At 39.0% G+C, this 17,500-nt stretch overlaps 1 protein-coding gene across 1 annotated transcript in view; it reads right to left on the bottom strand.

Annotated features, from left to right (window-relative positions):
• LOC135570050 (huntingtin-like) overlaps positions 1-17,189 on the bottom strand; it is a gene marked incomplete at its 5' end in the record, with an annotated part of 25,616 nt that extends 8,427 nt beyond the window's left edge. The window contains 5 exons of the mRNA XM_065016110.1: positions 260-398; positions 4,016-4,095; positions 4,771-4,830; positions 5,406-5,526; positions 17,106-17,189. Coding sequence (XP_064872182.1) covers positions 260-398; positions 4,016-4,095; positions 4,771-4,830; positions 5,406-5,526; positions 17,106-17,189 — 484 coding nt within the window. The remainder of the gene's footprint in view (positions 1-259; positions 399-4,015; positions 4,096-4,770; positions 4,831-5,405; positions 5,527-17,105) is intronic.
• Between the last annotated feature and the right edge of the window lie 311 nt (positions 17,190-17,500).

Here is a 17,500-nt window from a genome sequence, read left to right as displayed (position 1 = left end):
TGTGTGTGAGTCTGAGTGTGTGTGAGAGTGTGTGTGTGTGTGAGTCTGAGTGTGTGTGAGAGTGTGTGTGTGTGTGAGAGTGTGTGTGAGAGTGTGTGTGTGTGTGAGTGTGAGTGTGAGTGTGTGTGTGAGTGTGAGTGTGAGTGTGTGTGTGTGTGTGTGTGTGTGTGTGTGTGTGTGTGTGTGTGTGTGAGTGAGTGAGTGAGTGAGTGAGTGAGTGAGTGAGTGAGTGAGTGAGTGAGTGAGTGAGTGAGTGTACCTTGACCTCTCCGTCGTTAGCAAAGTGTCCCAGAGCAGTCATGATCTTAGGCACGGCAGCAGACAGGGTCTCCTGGACCGTCTCCTCCTGTCTCTTCGTGATCCTGGTCAGACAGGGGAGGAGGTTCACCAGGTACGGTCTGGAGGAGGGAGAGAAGAGGTCAGAGACCGAGCCAGTCCTCAGGAGACCGGGTACATAACAACAGATCCTGAGCCAGTCCTCAGCTGACCGGGTACATAACAACAGATCCTGAGCCAGTCCTCAGGAGACCGGGTACATAACAACAGATCCTGAGCCAGTCCTCAGGAGACCGGGTACATAACAACAGATCCTGAGCCAGTCCTCAGCAGACCGGGTACATAACAACAGATCCTGAGCCAGTCCTCAGGAGACCGGGTACATAACAACAGATCCTGAGCCAGTCCTCAGAGACCGGGTACATAACAACAGATCCTGAGCCAGTCCTCAGCAGACCGGGTACATAACAACAGATCCTGAGCCAGTCCTCAGCAGACCGGGTACATAACAACAGATCCTGAGCCAGTCCTCAGCAGACCGGGTACATAACAACAGATCCTGAGTCAGTCCTCAGGAGACCGGGTACATAACAACAGATCCTGAGCCAGTCCTCAGCAGACCGGGTACATAACAACAGATCCTGAGCCAGTCCTCAGCAGACCGGGTACATAACAACAGATCCTGAGCCAGTCCCCAGCAGACCGGGTACATAACAACAGATCCTGAGTCAGTCCTCAGGAGACCGGGTACATAACAACAGATCCTGAGTCCAGTCCGGGTCAGGAGACCGGGAGACCGGGTACATAACAACAGATCCTGAGCCAGTCCTCAGGAGACCGGGTACATAACAACAGATCCTGAGCCAGTCCTCAGGAGACCGGGTACATAACAACAGATCCTGAGTCAGTCCTCAGGAGACCGGGTACATAACAACAGATCCTGAGTCAGTCCTCAGGAGACCGGGTACATAACAACAGATCCTGAGCCAGTCCTCAGGAGACCGGGTACATAACAACAGATCCTGAGCCAGTCCTCAGGAGACCGGGTACATAACAACAGATCCTGAGTCAGTCCTCAGGAGACCGGGTACATAACAACAGATCCTGAGTCAGTCCTCAGGAGACCGGGCACATAACAACAGATCCTGAGCCAGTCCTCAGGAGACCGGGTACATAACAACAGATCCTGAGCCAGTCCTCAGGAGACCGGGTACATAACAACAGATCCTGAGTCAGTCCTCAGGAGACCGGGTACATAACAACAGATCCTGAGTCAGTCCTCAGGAGACCGGGTACATAACAACAGATCCTGAGTCAGTCCTCAGCAGACCGGGTACATAACAACAGATCCTGAGCCAGTCCTCAGCAGACCGGGTACATAACAACAGATCCTGAGTCAATATTACCCCACAGGACCCAACACCTCATAGTATTACCCCACAGGACCCACCACCTCATAGTATTACCCCACAGGACCCAACACCTCATAGTATTACCCCACCTCATAGTATTACCCCACAGGACCCAACACCTCATAGTATTACCCCACAGGACCCAACACCTCATAGTATTACCTCACAGGACCCAACACCTCATAGTATTACCCCACAGGATCCAACACCTCATAGTATTACCCGACCTCATAGTATTACCCCACAGGACCCAACACCTCATAGTATTACCCCACAGGACCCAACACCTCATAGTATTACCCCACAGGACCAACACCTCATAGTATTACCCCACAGGACCAACACCTCATAGTATTACCCCACAGGACCCAACACCTCATAGTATTACCCCACCTCAGAGTATTACCCCACAGGACCCAACACCTCATAGTATTACCCCACCTCAGAGTATTACCCCACAGGACCCAACACCTCATAGTATTACCCCACCACATAGTATTACCCCACCTCATAGTATTACCCCACAGGACCCAACACCTCATAGTATTACCCCACCTCATAGTATTACCCCACAGGACCCAACACCTCATAGTATTACCCCACAGGACCCAACACCTCATAGTATTACCCCACAGGACCCAACACCTCATAGTATTACCCCACCTCATAGTATTACCCCACAGGACCAACACCTCATAGTATTACCCCACAGGACCCAACACCTCATAGTATTACCCCACAGGACCAACACCTCATAGTATTACCCCACAGGACCCAACACCTCATAGTATTACCCCACAGGACCCACCTCATAGTATTACCCCACCTCATAGTATTACCCCACAGGACCCAACACCTCATAGTATTACCCCACAGGACCCAACACCTCATAGTATTACCCCACAGGACCCACCTCATAGTATTACCCCACAGGACCCACCTCATAGTATTACCCCACCTCATAGTATTACCCCACAGGACCCACCTCATAGTATTACCCCACCTCATAGTATTACCCCACAGGACCCACCTCATAGTATTACCCCACCTCATAGTATTACCCCACAGGACCCAACACCTCATAGTATTACCCCACAGGACCCAACACCTCATAGTATTACCCCACAGGACCCAACACCTCATAGTATTACCCCACAGGACCCAACACCTCATAGTATTACCCCACCTCATAGTATTACCCCACAGGACCCACCACCTCATAGTATTACCCCACCTCATAGTATTACCCCACCTCATAGTATTACCCCACAGGACCCGACACCTCATAGTATTACCCCACCTCATAGTATTACCCCACCTCATAGTATTACCCCACAGGACCCAACACCTCATAGTATTACCCCACCTCATAGTATTACCCCACAGGACCCAACACCTCATAGTATTACCCCACAGGACCCAACACCTCATAGTATTACCCCACAGGACCCAACACCTCATAGTATTACCCCACAGGACCCACCACCTCATAGTATTACCCCACAGGACCCAACACCTCATAGTATTACCCCACAGGACCCAACACCTCATAGTATTACCCCACAGGACCCAACACCTTATAGTATTACCCCACAGGACCCAACACCTCATAGTATTACCCCACCTCATAGTATTACCCCACCTCATAGTATTACCCCACAGGACCCACCACCTCATAGTATTACCCCACAGGACCCAACACCTCATAGTATTACCCCACAGGACCCAACACCTCATAGTATTACCCCACCTCATAGTATTACCCCACAGGACCCAACACCTCATAGTATTACCCCACAGGACCCAACACCTCATAGTATTACCCCACAGGACCCAACACCTCATAGTATTACCCCACAGGACCCAACACCTCATAGTATTACCCCACCTCATAGTATTACCCCACAGGACCCAACACCTCATAGTATTACCCCACAGGACCCAACACCTCATAGTATTACCCCACAGGACCCAACACCTCATAGTATTACCCCACCTCATAGTATTACCCCACAGGACCCAACACCTCATAGTATTACCCCACAGGACCCAACACCTCATAGTATTACCCCACCTCATAGTATTACCCCACAGGACCCAACACCTCATAGTATTACCCCACAGGACCCAACACCTCATAGTATTACCCCACCTCATAGTATTACCCCACAGGACCCAACACCTCATAGTATTACCCCACAGGACAAAAATGCTGTGTAGACCAGTGTGTATAAATCCATACTTCACATTCTATAAATACATTTAAAGTATGACGTGCAGCATACTGCGTCTACTCAGGTGTGTGTGTGTGTGTGTGTGTCTCCTACCTGCATTTCTGTGGTCTGACGAGGTGTGCTAGCTCAGCGAACCTCCAGAGAGCAGCCCTCAGGCTCCGAGAGGCACCGTTCTAACAGAGAGAGATACACACACACACATCATCATCATCTTCATCAACATCAACATAAACATTACCATCCTGATATTTCCCCTCATCATCGTAACCAAAACCACCACAGTCAATCACAATTAACATTTGTCATAATATTCGTCTTACTCTTCATCATCATCATCAGTTACCACATTAATCCATTGAGGATCAGTGAACAGGACTCCATAACAACAGGACTCCATAACAACAGGACTCCATAACAACAGAGGACTCCATAACAACAGAGGACTCCATAACAACAGAGGACTCCATAACAACAGAGGACTCCATAACAACAGAGGACTCCATAACAACAGAGGACTCCATAACAACAGGACTCCATAACAACAGGACTCCATAACAACAGAAGACTCCATAACAACAGAAGACTCCATAACAACAGAGGACTCCCTAACAACAGAGGACTCCCTAACAACAGAGGACTCCCTAACAGAGGACTCCCTAACAACAGAGGACTCCCTAACAACAGAGGACTCCATAACAACAGAGGACTCCATAACAACAGAGGACTCCATAACAACAGGACTCCATAACAACAGGACTCCATAACAACAGGACTCCATAACAACAGGACTCCATAACAACAGGACTCCATAACAACAGGACTCCATAACAACAACTTTATCTACAAACCTTTTTAATTTCTTTGTAGAGCTCCAGCTGCAGTCTGGGCAGGTTGGAGTCCATCAGCGCCTGATAGAGAGAGACAGAGAGACGTAAAAACTACAACAGAACTAGATAGAGAGAACTAGATAGAGAAAGAGAGAACTAGATAGAGAGAAAGAGAGAAATAGATAGAGAGAACTAGATAGAGAGAACTAGATAGAGAGAACGAGAGAGAACTAGATAGAGAGAACTAGATAGAGAGAACTAGATAGAGAGAACGAGAGAGAACTAGATAGAAAGAACTACATAGAGAGAATGAGAGAAAGAACTACATAGAGAGAATGAGAGAAAGAACTAGATAGAGAGAAAGAGAGAGAACTAGATAGAGAGAAAGAGAGAGAACTAGATAGAGAGAAAGAGAGAGAACTAGATAGAGAGAAAGAGAGAGAACTAGATAGAGAGAAAGAGAGAGAACTAGATAGAGAGAAAGAGAGAGAACTAGACAGAGAGAAAGAGAGAGAACTAGATAGAGAGAAAGAGAGAGAACTAGACAGAGAGAAAGAGAGAGAACTAGATAGAGAGAAAGAGAGAGAACTAGATAGAGCGAAAGAGAGCCATAACATATAGGACTGAGGAGAGCAGAAGATGGGGTCCTCACTCACTTTGATGATTTTGTTCAGGCACTCGTCTGCCACCATCCTGACGTCCGACTCTCTGTCGTCGCTGCACAGCAAGAACATCTCCATGGCGATGCCCAGAAGCTTCTGGAACTCCGGAGACGTTCTAATCCCACAGCCATAGAGACAAGAGAGGAACTGTCATTAAACACACACCTCATTCTGATAACCCCCTCAAACACCTCATTCTGATACCCCCCCCTCAAACACCTCATTCTGATACCCCCCCCTCACACACCTCATTCTGATACCCCCTCACCCACCTCGTTCTGACCCCCTCACCCACCTCGTTCTGACCCCCCCTCACACACCTCATTCTGATACCCCCTCACCCACCTCGTTCTGACCCCCCCTCACCCACCTCGTTCTGATACTCCCCCACACACACACCTCGTTCTGATACCCCCCCCACACACACACCCTCGCTCTGATACCCCCCACACACACCTCATTCTGACACCCCCCCCACACACACCTCATTCTGACACCCCCTCCACACACACCTCATTCTGACATCCCCCCTCCACACACCTCATTCTGATACCCCCCTCCACACACACCTCATTCTGACATCCCCCTCCACACACCTCATTCTGACACCCCCCTCCACATACCTCATTCTGACACCCCCCTCCACACACCTCATTCTGACACCCCCTCCACACACACCTCATTCTGATACCCCTCCACACACACCTCATTCTGATACACCCCCACCCCCACACACCTCATTCTGATACCACCCTCCCATTCTGATATCCCCCTCCACACACCTCATTCTGATACCACCCTCCCATTCTGATATCCCCCATGAATATCTAGCACAACTTTTCACCCCCCCGTCTCCAAATGGAATGGTTCAGACCATGTGGAAGTTTTGATGAGCTTCTGTTCTTCTCCCGCATCGACCATGCAGTGAGGTAGCAACATCCTCTATGTCTAAAAATGACCACATATACTGACTGTTTCAAGCTAAACTGATGGTGAACCTGAACAATCCAAATACAATATAATCAACATATATCCATAAATATACTGTATCCCTGATCAACATATATCCATAAATATACTGTATCCCTGATCAACATGTAACCATAAATATACTGTATCCCTGATCAACATATATCCATAAATATACTGTATCCCTGATCAACATGTAACCATAAATATACTGTATCCCTGATCAACATATAGCCATAAATATACTGTATCCCTGATCAACATATATCCATAAATATACTGTATCCCTGATCAACATATATCCATAAATATACTGTATCCCTGATCAACATGTATCCATAAATATACTGTATCCCTGATCAACATATATCCATAAATATACTGTATCCCTGATCAACATATATCCATAAATATACTGTATCCCTGATCAACATATATCCATAAATATACTGTATCCCTGATCAACATATAACCATAAATATACTGTATCCCTGATCAACATATATCCATAAATATACTGTATCCCTGATCAACATGTAACCATAAATATACTGTATCCCTGATCAACATATATCCATAAATATACTGTATCCCTGATCAACATGTAACCATAAATATACTGTATCCCTGATCAACATGTAACCATAAATATACTGTATCCCTGATCAACATATATCCATAAATATACTGTATCCCTGATCAACATATATCCATAAATATACTGTATCCCTGATCAACATATATCCATAAATATACTGTATCCCTGATCAACATATATCCATAAATATACTGTATCCCTGATCAACATGTATCCATAAATATACTGTATCCCTGATCAACATGTATCCATAAATATACTGTATCCCTGATCAACATATAACCATAAATATACTGTATCCCTGATCAACATATAACCATAAATATACTGTATCCCTGATCAACATGTAACCATAAATATACTGTATCCCTGATCAACATATATCCATAAATATACTGTATCCCTGATCAACATATATCCATAAATATACTGTATCCCTGATCAACATGTAACCATAAATATACTGTATCCCTGATCAACATATATCCATAAATATACTGTATCCCTGATCAACATATATCCATAAATATACTGTATCCCTGATCAACATATATCCATAAATATACTGTATCCCTGATCAACATATATCCATAAATATACTGTATCCCTGATCAACATATATCCATAAATATACTGTATCCCTGATCAACATATATCCATAAATATACTGTATCCCTGATCAACATGTAACCATAAATATACTGTATCCCTGATCAACATATAACCATAAATATACTGTATCCCTGATCAACATATATCCATAAATATACTGTATCCCTGATCAACATGTAACCATAAATATACTGTATCCCTGATCAACATATAGCCATAAATATACTGTATCCCTGATCAACATATATCCATAAATATACTGTATCCCTGATCAACATATATCCATAAATATACTGTATCCCTGATCAACATGTAACCATAAATATACTGTATCCCTGATCAACATATATCCATAAATATACTGTATCCCTGATCAACATGTAACCATAAATATACTGTATCCCTGATCAACATATATCCATAAATATACTGTATCCCTGATCAACATATAACCATAAATATACTGTATCCCTGATCAACATATATCCATAAATATACTGTATCCCTGATCAACATATATCCATAAATATACTGTATCCCTGATCAACATATATCCATAAATATACTGTATCCCTGATCAACATATATCCATAAATATACTGTATCCCTGATCAACATATATCCATAAATATACTGTATCCCTGATCAACATATATCCATAAATATACTGTATCCTGATCAACATATATCCATAAATATACTGTATCCCTGATCAACATATATCCATAAATATACTGTATCCCTGATCAACATATAGCCATAAATATACTGTATCCCTGATCAACATGTAACCATAAATATACTGTATCCCTGATCAACATATAGCCATAAATATACTGTATCCCTGATCAACATATAACCATAAATATACTGTATCCCTGATCAACATATAACCATAAATATACTGTATCCCTGATCAACATATATCCATAAATATACTGTATCCCTGATCAACATATAACCATAAATATACTGTATCCCTGATCAACATATAACCATAAATATACTGTATCCCTGATCAACATATATCCATAAATATACTGTATCCCTGATCAACATATAACCATAAATATACTGTATCCCTGATCAACATATATCCATAAATATACTGTATCCCTGATCAACATATATCCATAAATATACTGTATCCCTGATCAACATATAACCATAAATATACTGTATCCCTGATCAACATATATCCATAAATATACTGTATCCCTGATCAACATATAACCATAAATATACTGTATCCCTGATCAACATATAACCATAAATATACTGTATCCCTGATCAACATATAACCATAAATATACTGTATCCCTGATCAACATATATCCATAAATATACTGTATCCCTGATCAACATATAACCATAAATATACTGTATCCCTGATCAACATATAACCATAAATATACTGTATCCCTGATCAACATATAGCCATAAATATACTGTATCCCTGATCAACATGTAACCATAAATATACTGTATCCCTGATCAACATGTAACCATAAATATACTGTATCCCTGATCAACATGTAACCATAAATATACTGTATCCCTGATCAACATGTAACCATAAATATACTGTATCCCTGATCAACATGTAACCATAAATATACTGTATCCCTGATCAACATATAACCATAAATATACTGTATCCCTGATCAACATATAACCATAAATATACTGTATCCCTGATCAACATGTAACCATAAATATACTGTATCCCTGATCAACATATATCCATAAATATACTGTATCCCTGATCAACATATAACCATAAATATACTGTATCCCTGATCAACATATATCCATAAATATACTGTATCCCTGATCAACATATATCCATAAATATACTGTATCCCTGATCAACATATAACCATAAATATACTGTATCCCTGATCAACATGTAACCATAAATATACTGTATCCCTGATCAACATATAACCATAAATATACTGTATCCCTGATCAACATGTAACCATAAATATATTGTATCCCTGATCAACATATATCCATAAATATACTGTATCCCTGATCAACATATAACCATAAATATACTGTATCCCTGATCAACATATATCCATAAATATACTGTATCCCTGATCAACATATAACCATAAATATACTGTATCCCTGATCAACATATATCCATAAATATACTGTATCCCTGATCAACATATATCCATAAATATACTGTATCCCTGATCAACATATATCCATAAATATACCATAAATATCCCTGATCAACATATATCCATAAATATACTGTATCCCTGATCAACATGTAACCATAAATATACTGTATCCCTGATCAACATATATCCATAAATATACTGTATCCCTGATCAACATGTAACCATAAATATACTGTATCCCTGATCAACATGTAACCATAAATATACTGTATCCCTGATCAACATGTAACCATAAATATACTGTATCCCTGATCAACATATAACCATAAATATACTGTATCCCTGATCAACATATATCCATAAATATACTGTATCCCTGATCAACATATATCCATAAATATACTGTATCCCTGATCAACATATATCCATAAATATACTGTATCCCTGATCAACATATAGCCATAAATATACTGTATCCCTGATCAACATGTAACCATAAATATACTGTATCCCTGATCAACATATAGCCATAAATATACTGTATCCCTGATCAACATATATCCATAAATATACTGTATCCCTGATCAACATATATCCATAAATATACTGTATCCCTGATCAACATATAGCCATAAATATACTGTATCCCTGATCAACATATAACCATAAATATACTGTATCCCTGATCAACATGTAACCATAAATATACTGTATCCCTGATCAACATGTAACCATAAATATACTGTATCCCTGATCAACATGTAACCATAAATATACTGTATCCCTGATCAACATATAACCATAAATATACTGTATCCCTGATCAACATATATCCATAAATATACTGTATCCCTGATCAACATATAACCATAAATATACTGTATCCCTGATCAACATATATCCATAAATATACTGTATCCCTGATCAACATATAACCATAAATATACTGTATCCCTGATCAACATATAGCCATAAATATACTGTATCCCTGATCAACATGTAACCATAAATATACTGTATCCCTGATCAACATATAACCATAAATATACTGTATCCCTGATCAACATATATCCATAAATATACTGTATCCCTGATCAACATGTAACCATAAATATACTGTATCCCTGATCAACATATAGCCATAAATATACTGTATCCCTGATCAACATGTAACCATAAATATACTGTATCCCTGATCAACATGTAACCATAAATATACTGTATCCCTGATCAACATGTAACCATAAATATACTGTATCCCTGATCAACATATAGCCATAAATATACTGTATCCCTGATCAACATATAACCATAAATATACTGTATCCCTGATCAACATGTAACCATAAATATACTGTATCCCTGATCAACATGTAACCATAAATATACTGTATCCCTGATCAACATGTAACCATAAATATACTGTATCCCTGATCAACATGTAACCATAAATATACTGTATCCCTGATCAACATATAACCATAAATATACTGTATCCCTGATCAACATATATCCATAAATATACTGTATCCCTGATCAACATATATCCATAAATATACTGTATCCCTGATCAACATATATCCATAAATATACTGTATCCCTGATCAACATGTAACCATAAATATACTGTATCCCTGATCAACATATAACCATAAATATACTGTATCCCTGATCAACATATAACCATAAATATACTGTATCCCTGATCAACATATAACCATAAATATACTGTATCCCTGATCAACATATATCCATAAATATACTGTATCCCTGATCAACATATATCCATAAATATACTGTATCCCTGATCAACATATAACCATAAATATACTGTATCCCTGATCAACATATAGCCATAAATATACTGTATCCCTGATCAACATGTAACCATAAATATACTGTATCCCTGATCAACATGTAACCATAAATATACTGTATCCCTGATCAACATATATCCATAAATATACTGTATCCCTGATCAACATATAACCATAAATATACTGTATCCCTGATCAACATGTAACCATAAATATACTGTATCCCTGATCAACATGTAACCATAAATATACTGTATCCCTGATCAACATGTAACCATAAATATACTGTATCCCTGATCAACATATATCCATAAATATACTGTATCCCTGATCAACATGTAACCATAAATATACTGTATCCCTGATCAACATATATCCATAAATATACTGTATCCCTGATCAACATATAACCATAAATATACTGTATCCCTGATCAACATATAACCATAAATATACTGTATCCCTGATCAACATATATCCATAAATATACTGTATCCCTGATCAACATGTAACCATAAATATACTGTATCCCTGATCAACATATAGCCATAAATATACTGTATCCCTGATCAACATATAACCATAAATATACTGTATCCCTGATCAACATGTATCCATAAATATACTGTATCCCTGATCAACATATAGCCATAAATATACTGTATCCCTGATCAACATATAACCATAAATATACTGTATCCCTGATCAACATATAACCATAAATATACTGTATCCCTGATCAACATATAACCATAAATATACTGTATCCCTGATCAACATATATCCATAAATATACTGTATCCCTGATCAACATATAACCATAAATATACTGTATCCCTGATCAACATATAACCATAAATATACTGTATCCCTGATCAACATATATCCATAAATATACTGTATCCCTGATCAACATATAACCATAAATATACTTTATCCCTGATCAACATGTAACCATAAATATACTGTATCCCTGATCAACATATAACCATAAATATACTGTATCCCTGATCAACATATATCCATAAATATACTGTATCCCTGATCAACATGTAACCATAAATATACTGTATCCCTGATCAACATATAACCATAAATATACTGTATCCCTGATCAACATATAACCATAAATATACTGTATCCCTGATCAACATGTAACCATAAATATACTGTATCCCTGATCAACATATAACCATAAATATACTGTATCCCTGATCAACATATAACCATAAATATACTGTATCCCTGATCAACATATATCCATAAATATACTGTATCCCTGATCAACATATAACCATAAATATACTTTATCCCTGATCAACATGTAACCATAAATATACTGTATCCCTGATCAACATATAACCATAAATATACTGTATCCCTGATCAACATATAACCATAAATATACTGTATCCCTGATCAACATATAACCATAAATATACTGTATCCCTGATCAACATATAACCATAAATATACTGTATCCCTGATCAACATATAACCATAAATATACTGTATCCCTGATCAACATATAACCATAAATATACTGTATCCCTGATCAACATGTAACCATAAATATACTGTATCCCTGATCAACATATAACCATAAATATACTGTATCCCTGATCAACATATAACCATAAATATACTGTATCCCTGATCAACATGTAACCATAAATATACTGTATCCCTGATCAACATGTAACCATAAATATACTGTATCCCTGATCAACATGTAACCATAAAATATACTGTATCCCTGATCAACATATAACCATAAATATACTGTATCCCTGATCAACATGTAACCATAAATATACTGTATCCCTGATCAACATGTAACCATAAATATACTGTATCCCTGATCAACATATAACCATAAATATACTGTATCCTGGATCAACATCCCTGATCAAACATGTAACCATAAATATACTGTATCCCTGATCAACATATAACCATAAATATACTGTATCCCTGATCAACATATAACCATAAATATACTGTATCCCTGATCAACATATAACCATAAATATACTGTATCCCTGATCAACATGTAACCATAAATATACTGTATCCCTGATCAACATGTAACCATAAATATACTGTATCCCTGATCAACATATAACCATAAATATACTGTATCCCTGATCAACATATAACCATAAATATACTGTATCCCTGATCAACATATAGCCATAAATATACTGTATCCCTGATCAACATATAGCCATAAATATACTGTATCCCTGATCAACATATAACCATAAATATACTGTATCCCTGATCAACATGTAACCATAAATATACTGTATCCCTGATCAACATATAACCATAAATATACTGTATCCCTGATCAACATGTAACCATAAATATACTGTATCCCTGATCAACATATATCCATAAATATACTGTATCCCTGATCAACATATATCCATAAATATACTGTATCCCTGATCAACATGTAACCATAAATATACTGTATCCCTGATCAACATATAACCATAAATATACTGTATCCCTGATCAACATGTAACCATAAATATACTGTATCCCTGATCAACATATAGCCATAAATATACTGTATCCCTGATCAACATATAACCATAAATATACTGTATCCCTGATCAACATATATCCATAAATATACTGTATCCCTGATCAACATGTAACCATAAATATACTGTATCCCTGATCAACATATAACCATAAATATACTGTATCCCTGATCAACATATAACCATAAATATACTGTATCCCTGATCAACATGTAGCCATAAATATACTGTATCCCTGATCAACATATAACCATAAATATACTGTATCCCTGATCAACATATAACCATAAATATACTGTATCCCTGATCAACATGTAACCATAAATATACTGTATCCCTGATCAACATATAACCATAAATATACTGTATCCCTGATCAACATATAACCATAAATATACTGTATCCCTGATCAACATATAACCATAAATATACTGTATCCCTGATCAACATATAACCATAAATATACTGTATCCCTGATCAACATATAACCATAAATATACTGTATCCCTGATCAACATATAACCATAAATATACTGTATCCCTGATCAACATATAACCATAAATATACTGTATCCCTGATCAACATGTAACCATAAATATACTGTATCCCTGATCAACATATAGCCATAAATATACTGTATCCCTGATCAACATGTAACCATAAATATACTGTATCCCTGATCAACATATATCCATAAATATACTGTATCCCTGATCAACATATATCCATAAATATACTGTATCCCTGATCAACATGTAACCATAAATATACTGTATCCCTGATCAACATATATCCATAAATATACTGTATCCCTGATCAACATATAGCCATAAATATACTGTATCCCTGATCAACATGTAACCATAAATATACTGTATCCCTGATCAACATATAACCATAAATATACTGTATCCCTGATCAACATGTAACCATAAATATACTGTATCCCTGATCAACATATAACCATAAATATACTGTATCCCTGATCAACATATAACCATAAATATACTGTATCCCTGATCAACATGTATCCATAAATATACTGTATCCCTGATCAACATGTAACCATAAATATACTGTATCCCTGATCAACATATAACCATAAATATACTGTATCCCTGATCAACATGTAACCATAAATATACTGTATCCCTGATCAACATATAACCATAAATATACTGTATCCCTGATCAACATGTAACCATAAATATACTGTATCCCTGATCAACATATAGCCATAAATATACTGTATCCCTGATCAACATATAACCATAAATATACTGTATCCCTGATCAACATATATCCATAAATATACTGTATCCCTGATCAACATGTAACCATAAATATACTGTATCCCTGATCAACATGTAACCATAAATATACTGTATCCCTGATCAACATATAACCATAAATATACTGTATCCCTGATCAACATATAACCATAAATATACTGTATCCCTGATCAACATATAGCCATAAATATACTGTATCCCTGATCAACCCTTTTCAACAACAGCACATTTGATTTTTTTTTAAATAGCAAATTACATTGGTTGTCGATCAACTAATAGCCTAATATGGCACCCTATTCCCTATATAGTGCACTACTTTAGACCAGAGCCCTATGGAACCCTATTCCCTATATAGTGCACTACTTTAGACCAGAGCCCTATGGAACCCTATTCCCTATATAGTGCACTACTTTAGACCAGAGCCCTATGGAACCCTATTCCCTATATAGTACACTACTTTAGACCAGAGCCCTATAGAACCCTATTCCCTATATAGTGCACTACTATAGACCAGAGGCCTATGGGACCCTATTCCCTATATAGTGTACTACTATAGACCAGAGGCCTATGGAACCCTATTCCCTATATAGTGCACTACTTTAGACCAGAGCCCTATGGAACCCTATTCCCTATATAGTGCACTACTTTAGACCAGAGCCCTATGGAACCCTATTCCCTATATAGTGCACTACTTTAGACCAGAGCCCTATGGAACCCTATTCCCTATATAGTGCACTACTTTAGACCAGAGCCCTATGGAACCCTATTCCCTATATAGTACACTACTTTAGACCAGAGCCCTATGGAACCCTATTCCCTATATAGTGCACTACTTTAGACCAGAGCCCTATGGAACCCTATTCCCTATATAGTGCACTACTTTAGACCAGAGCCCTATGGAACCCTATTCCCTATATAGTACACTACTTTAGACCAGAGCCCTATAGAACCCTATTCCCTATATAGTGCACTACTATAGACCAGAGGCCTATGGGACCCTATTCCCTATATAGTGTACTACTATAGACCAGAGCCCTATGGCACCCTATTCCCTATATAGTGCACTACTATAGACCAGAGCCCTATGGTACCCTATTCCCTATATAGTGCACTACTTTAGACCAGAGCCCTATGAAAGTAGTGGGAAAGGGTCCCATTTGGGATGCATATATAATTATCTGTAAACCTCATCTGACCAGGAATACCAAATCTGATTACCAATAACAGTGGAGCTAATCTGGAACATCCAAGTGTGTGTGTGTGTGTGTGTGTGTGTGTCATTTTATGAATGAAGTCCCTATGGGTTCATAACGGTACTGGCCGTGGGTAACGCAGATCCCAGATCAGTGGTGGCGGGCCAGGCTTACCTCAAGAGACTGGGCTATGATGTTCTCACATATGGTCAGGCAGAGGGTAAAGCAGATCCCAGATCAGTGGTGGCGGGCCAGGCTTACCTCAGAGACTGGGCTATGATGTTCTCACATATGGTCAGGCAGTGGGTAAAGCAGATCCCAGATCAGTGGTGGCGGGCCAGGCTTACCTCAGAGACTGGGCTATGATGTTCTCACATATGGTCAGGCAGTGGGTAAAGCAGATCCCAGATCAGTGGTGGCGGGCCAGGCTTACCTCAGAGACTGGGCTATGATGTTCTCACATATGGTCAGGCAGTGGGTAAAGCAGATCCCAGATCAGTGGTGGCGGGCCAGGCTTACCTCAGAGACTGGGCTATGATGTTCTCACATATGGTCAGGCAGTGGGCCACTCTGTCCTTTTTGGTGGTGGCCAGCTCTTTCTTCCTACGGAGAGAGAGGGAGAGGGGGAGAGAAAGAGCAATAGTGTGTGTGTGTGTGGTGTGTGTGTGAGAGAGAGAGAGAAATCAGGTAACAAAGGGTTAATTAAGAGCACATGCAAGAAAAAAGAAGACTGGTAGCATTACCTTGCCTAACGAAGTGGAACAACAATGGGGAATGTGTGTGTGTGTGTGTGATGCCAGTCTATTGCTAAAGGTAAGACTGATTACAAGGTCACTGTACATGCCTGTACAACCTACATTGAGACTGTTAAATGGTTCATTAAATTGTTAACTAATAGCTAGCCGGACTATCTG

Source organism: Oncorhynchus nerka, unplaced genomic scaffold, assembly GCF_034236695.1.
Source record: "Oncorhynchus nerka isolate Pitt River unplaced genomic scaffold, Oner_Uvic_2.0 unplaced_scaffold_1151, whole genome shotgun sequence".
NCBI lineage: Eukaryota > Metazoa > Chordata > Actinopteri > Salmoniformes > Salmonidae > Oncorhynchus > Oncorhynchus nerka.
The sequence above is the reverse complement of the archived record's forward strand: the minus strand, read 5'-3'. Positions and strand labels throughout refer to the sequence as shown.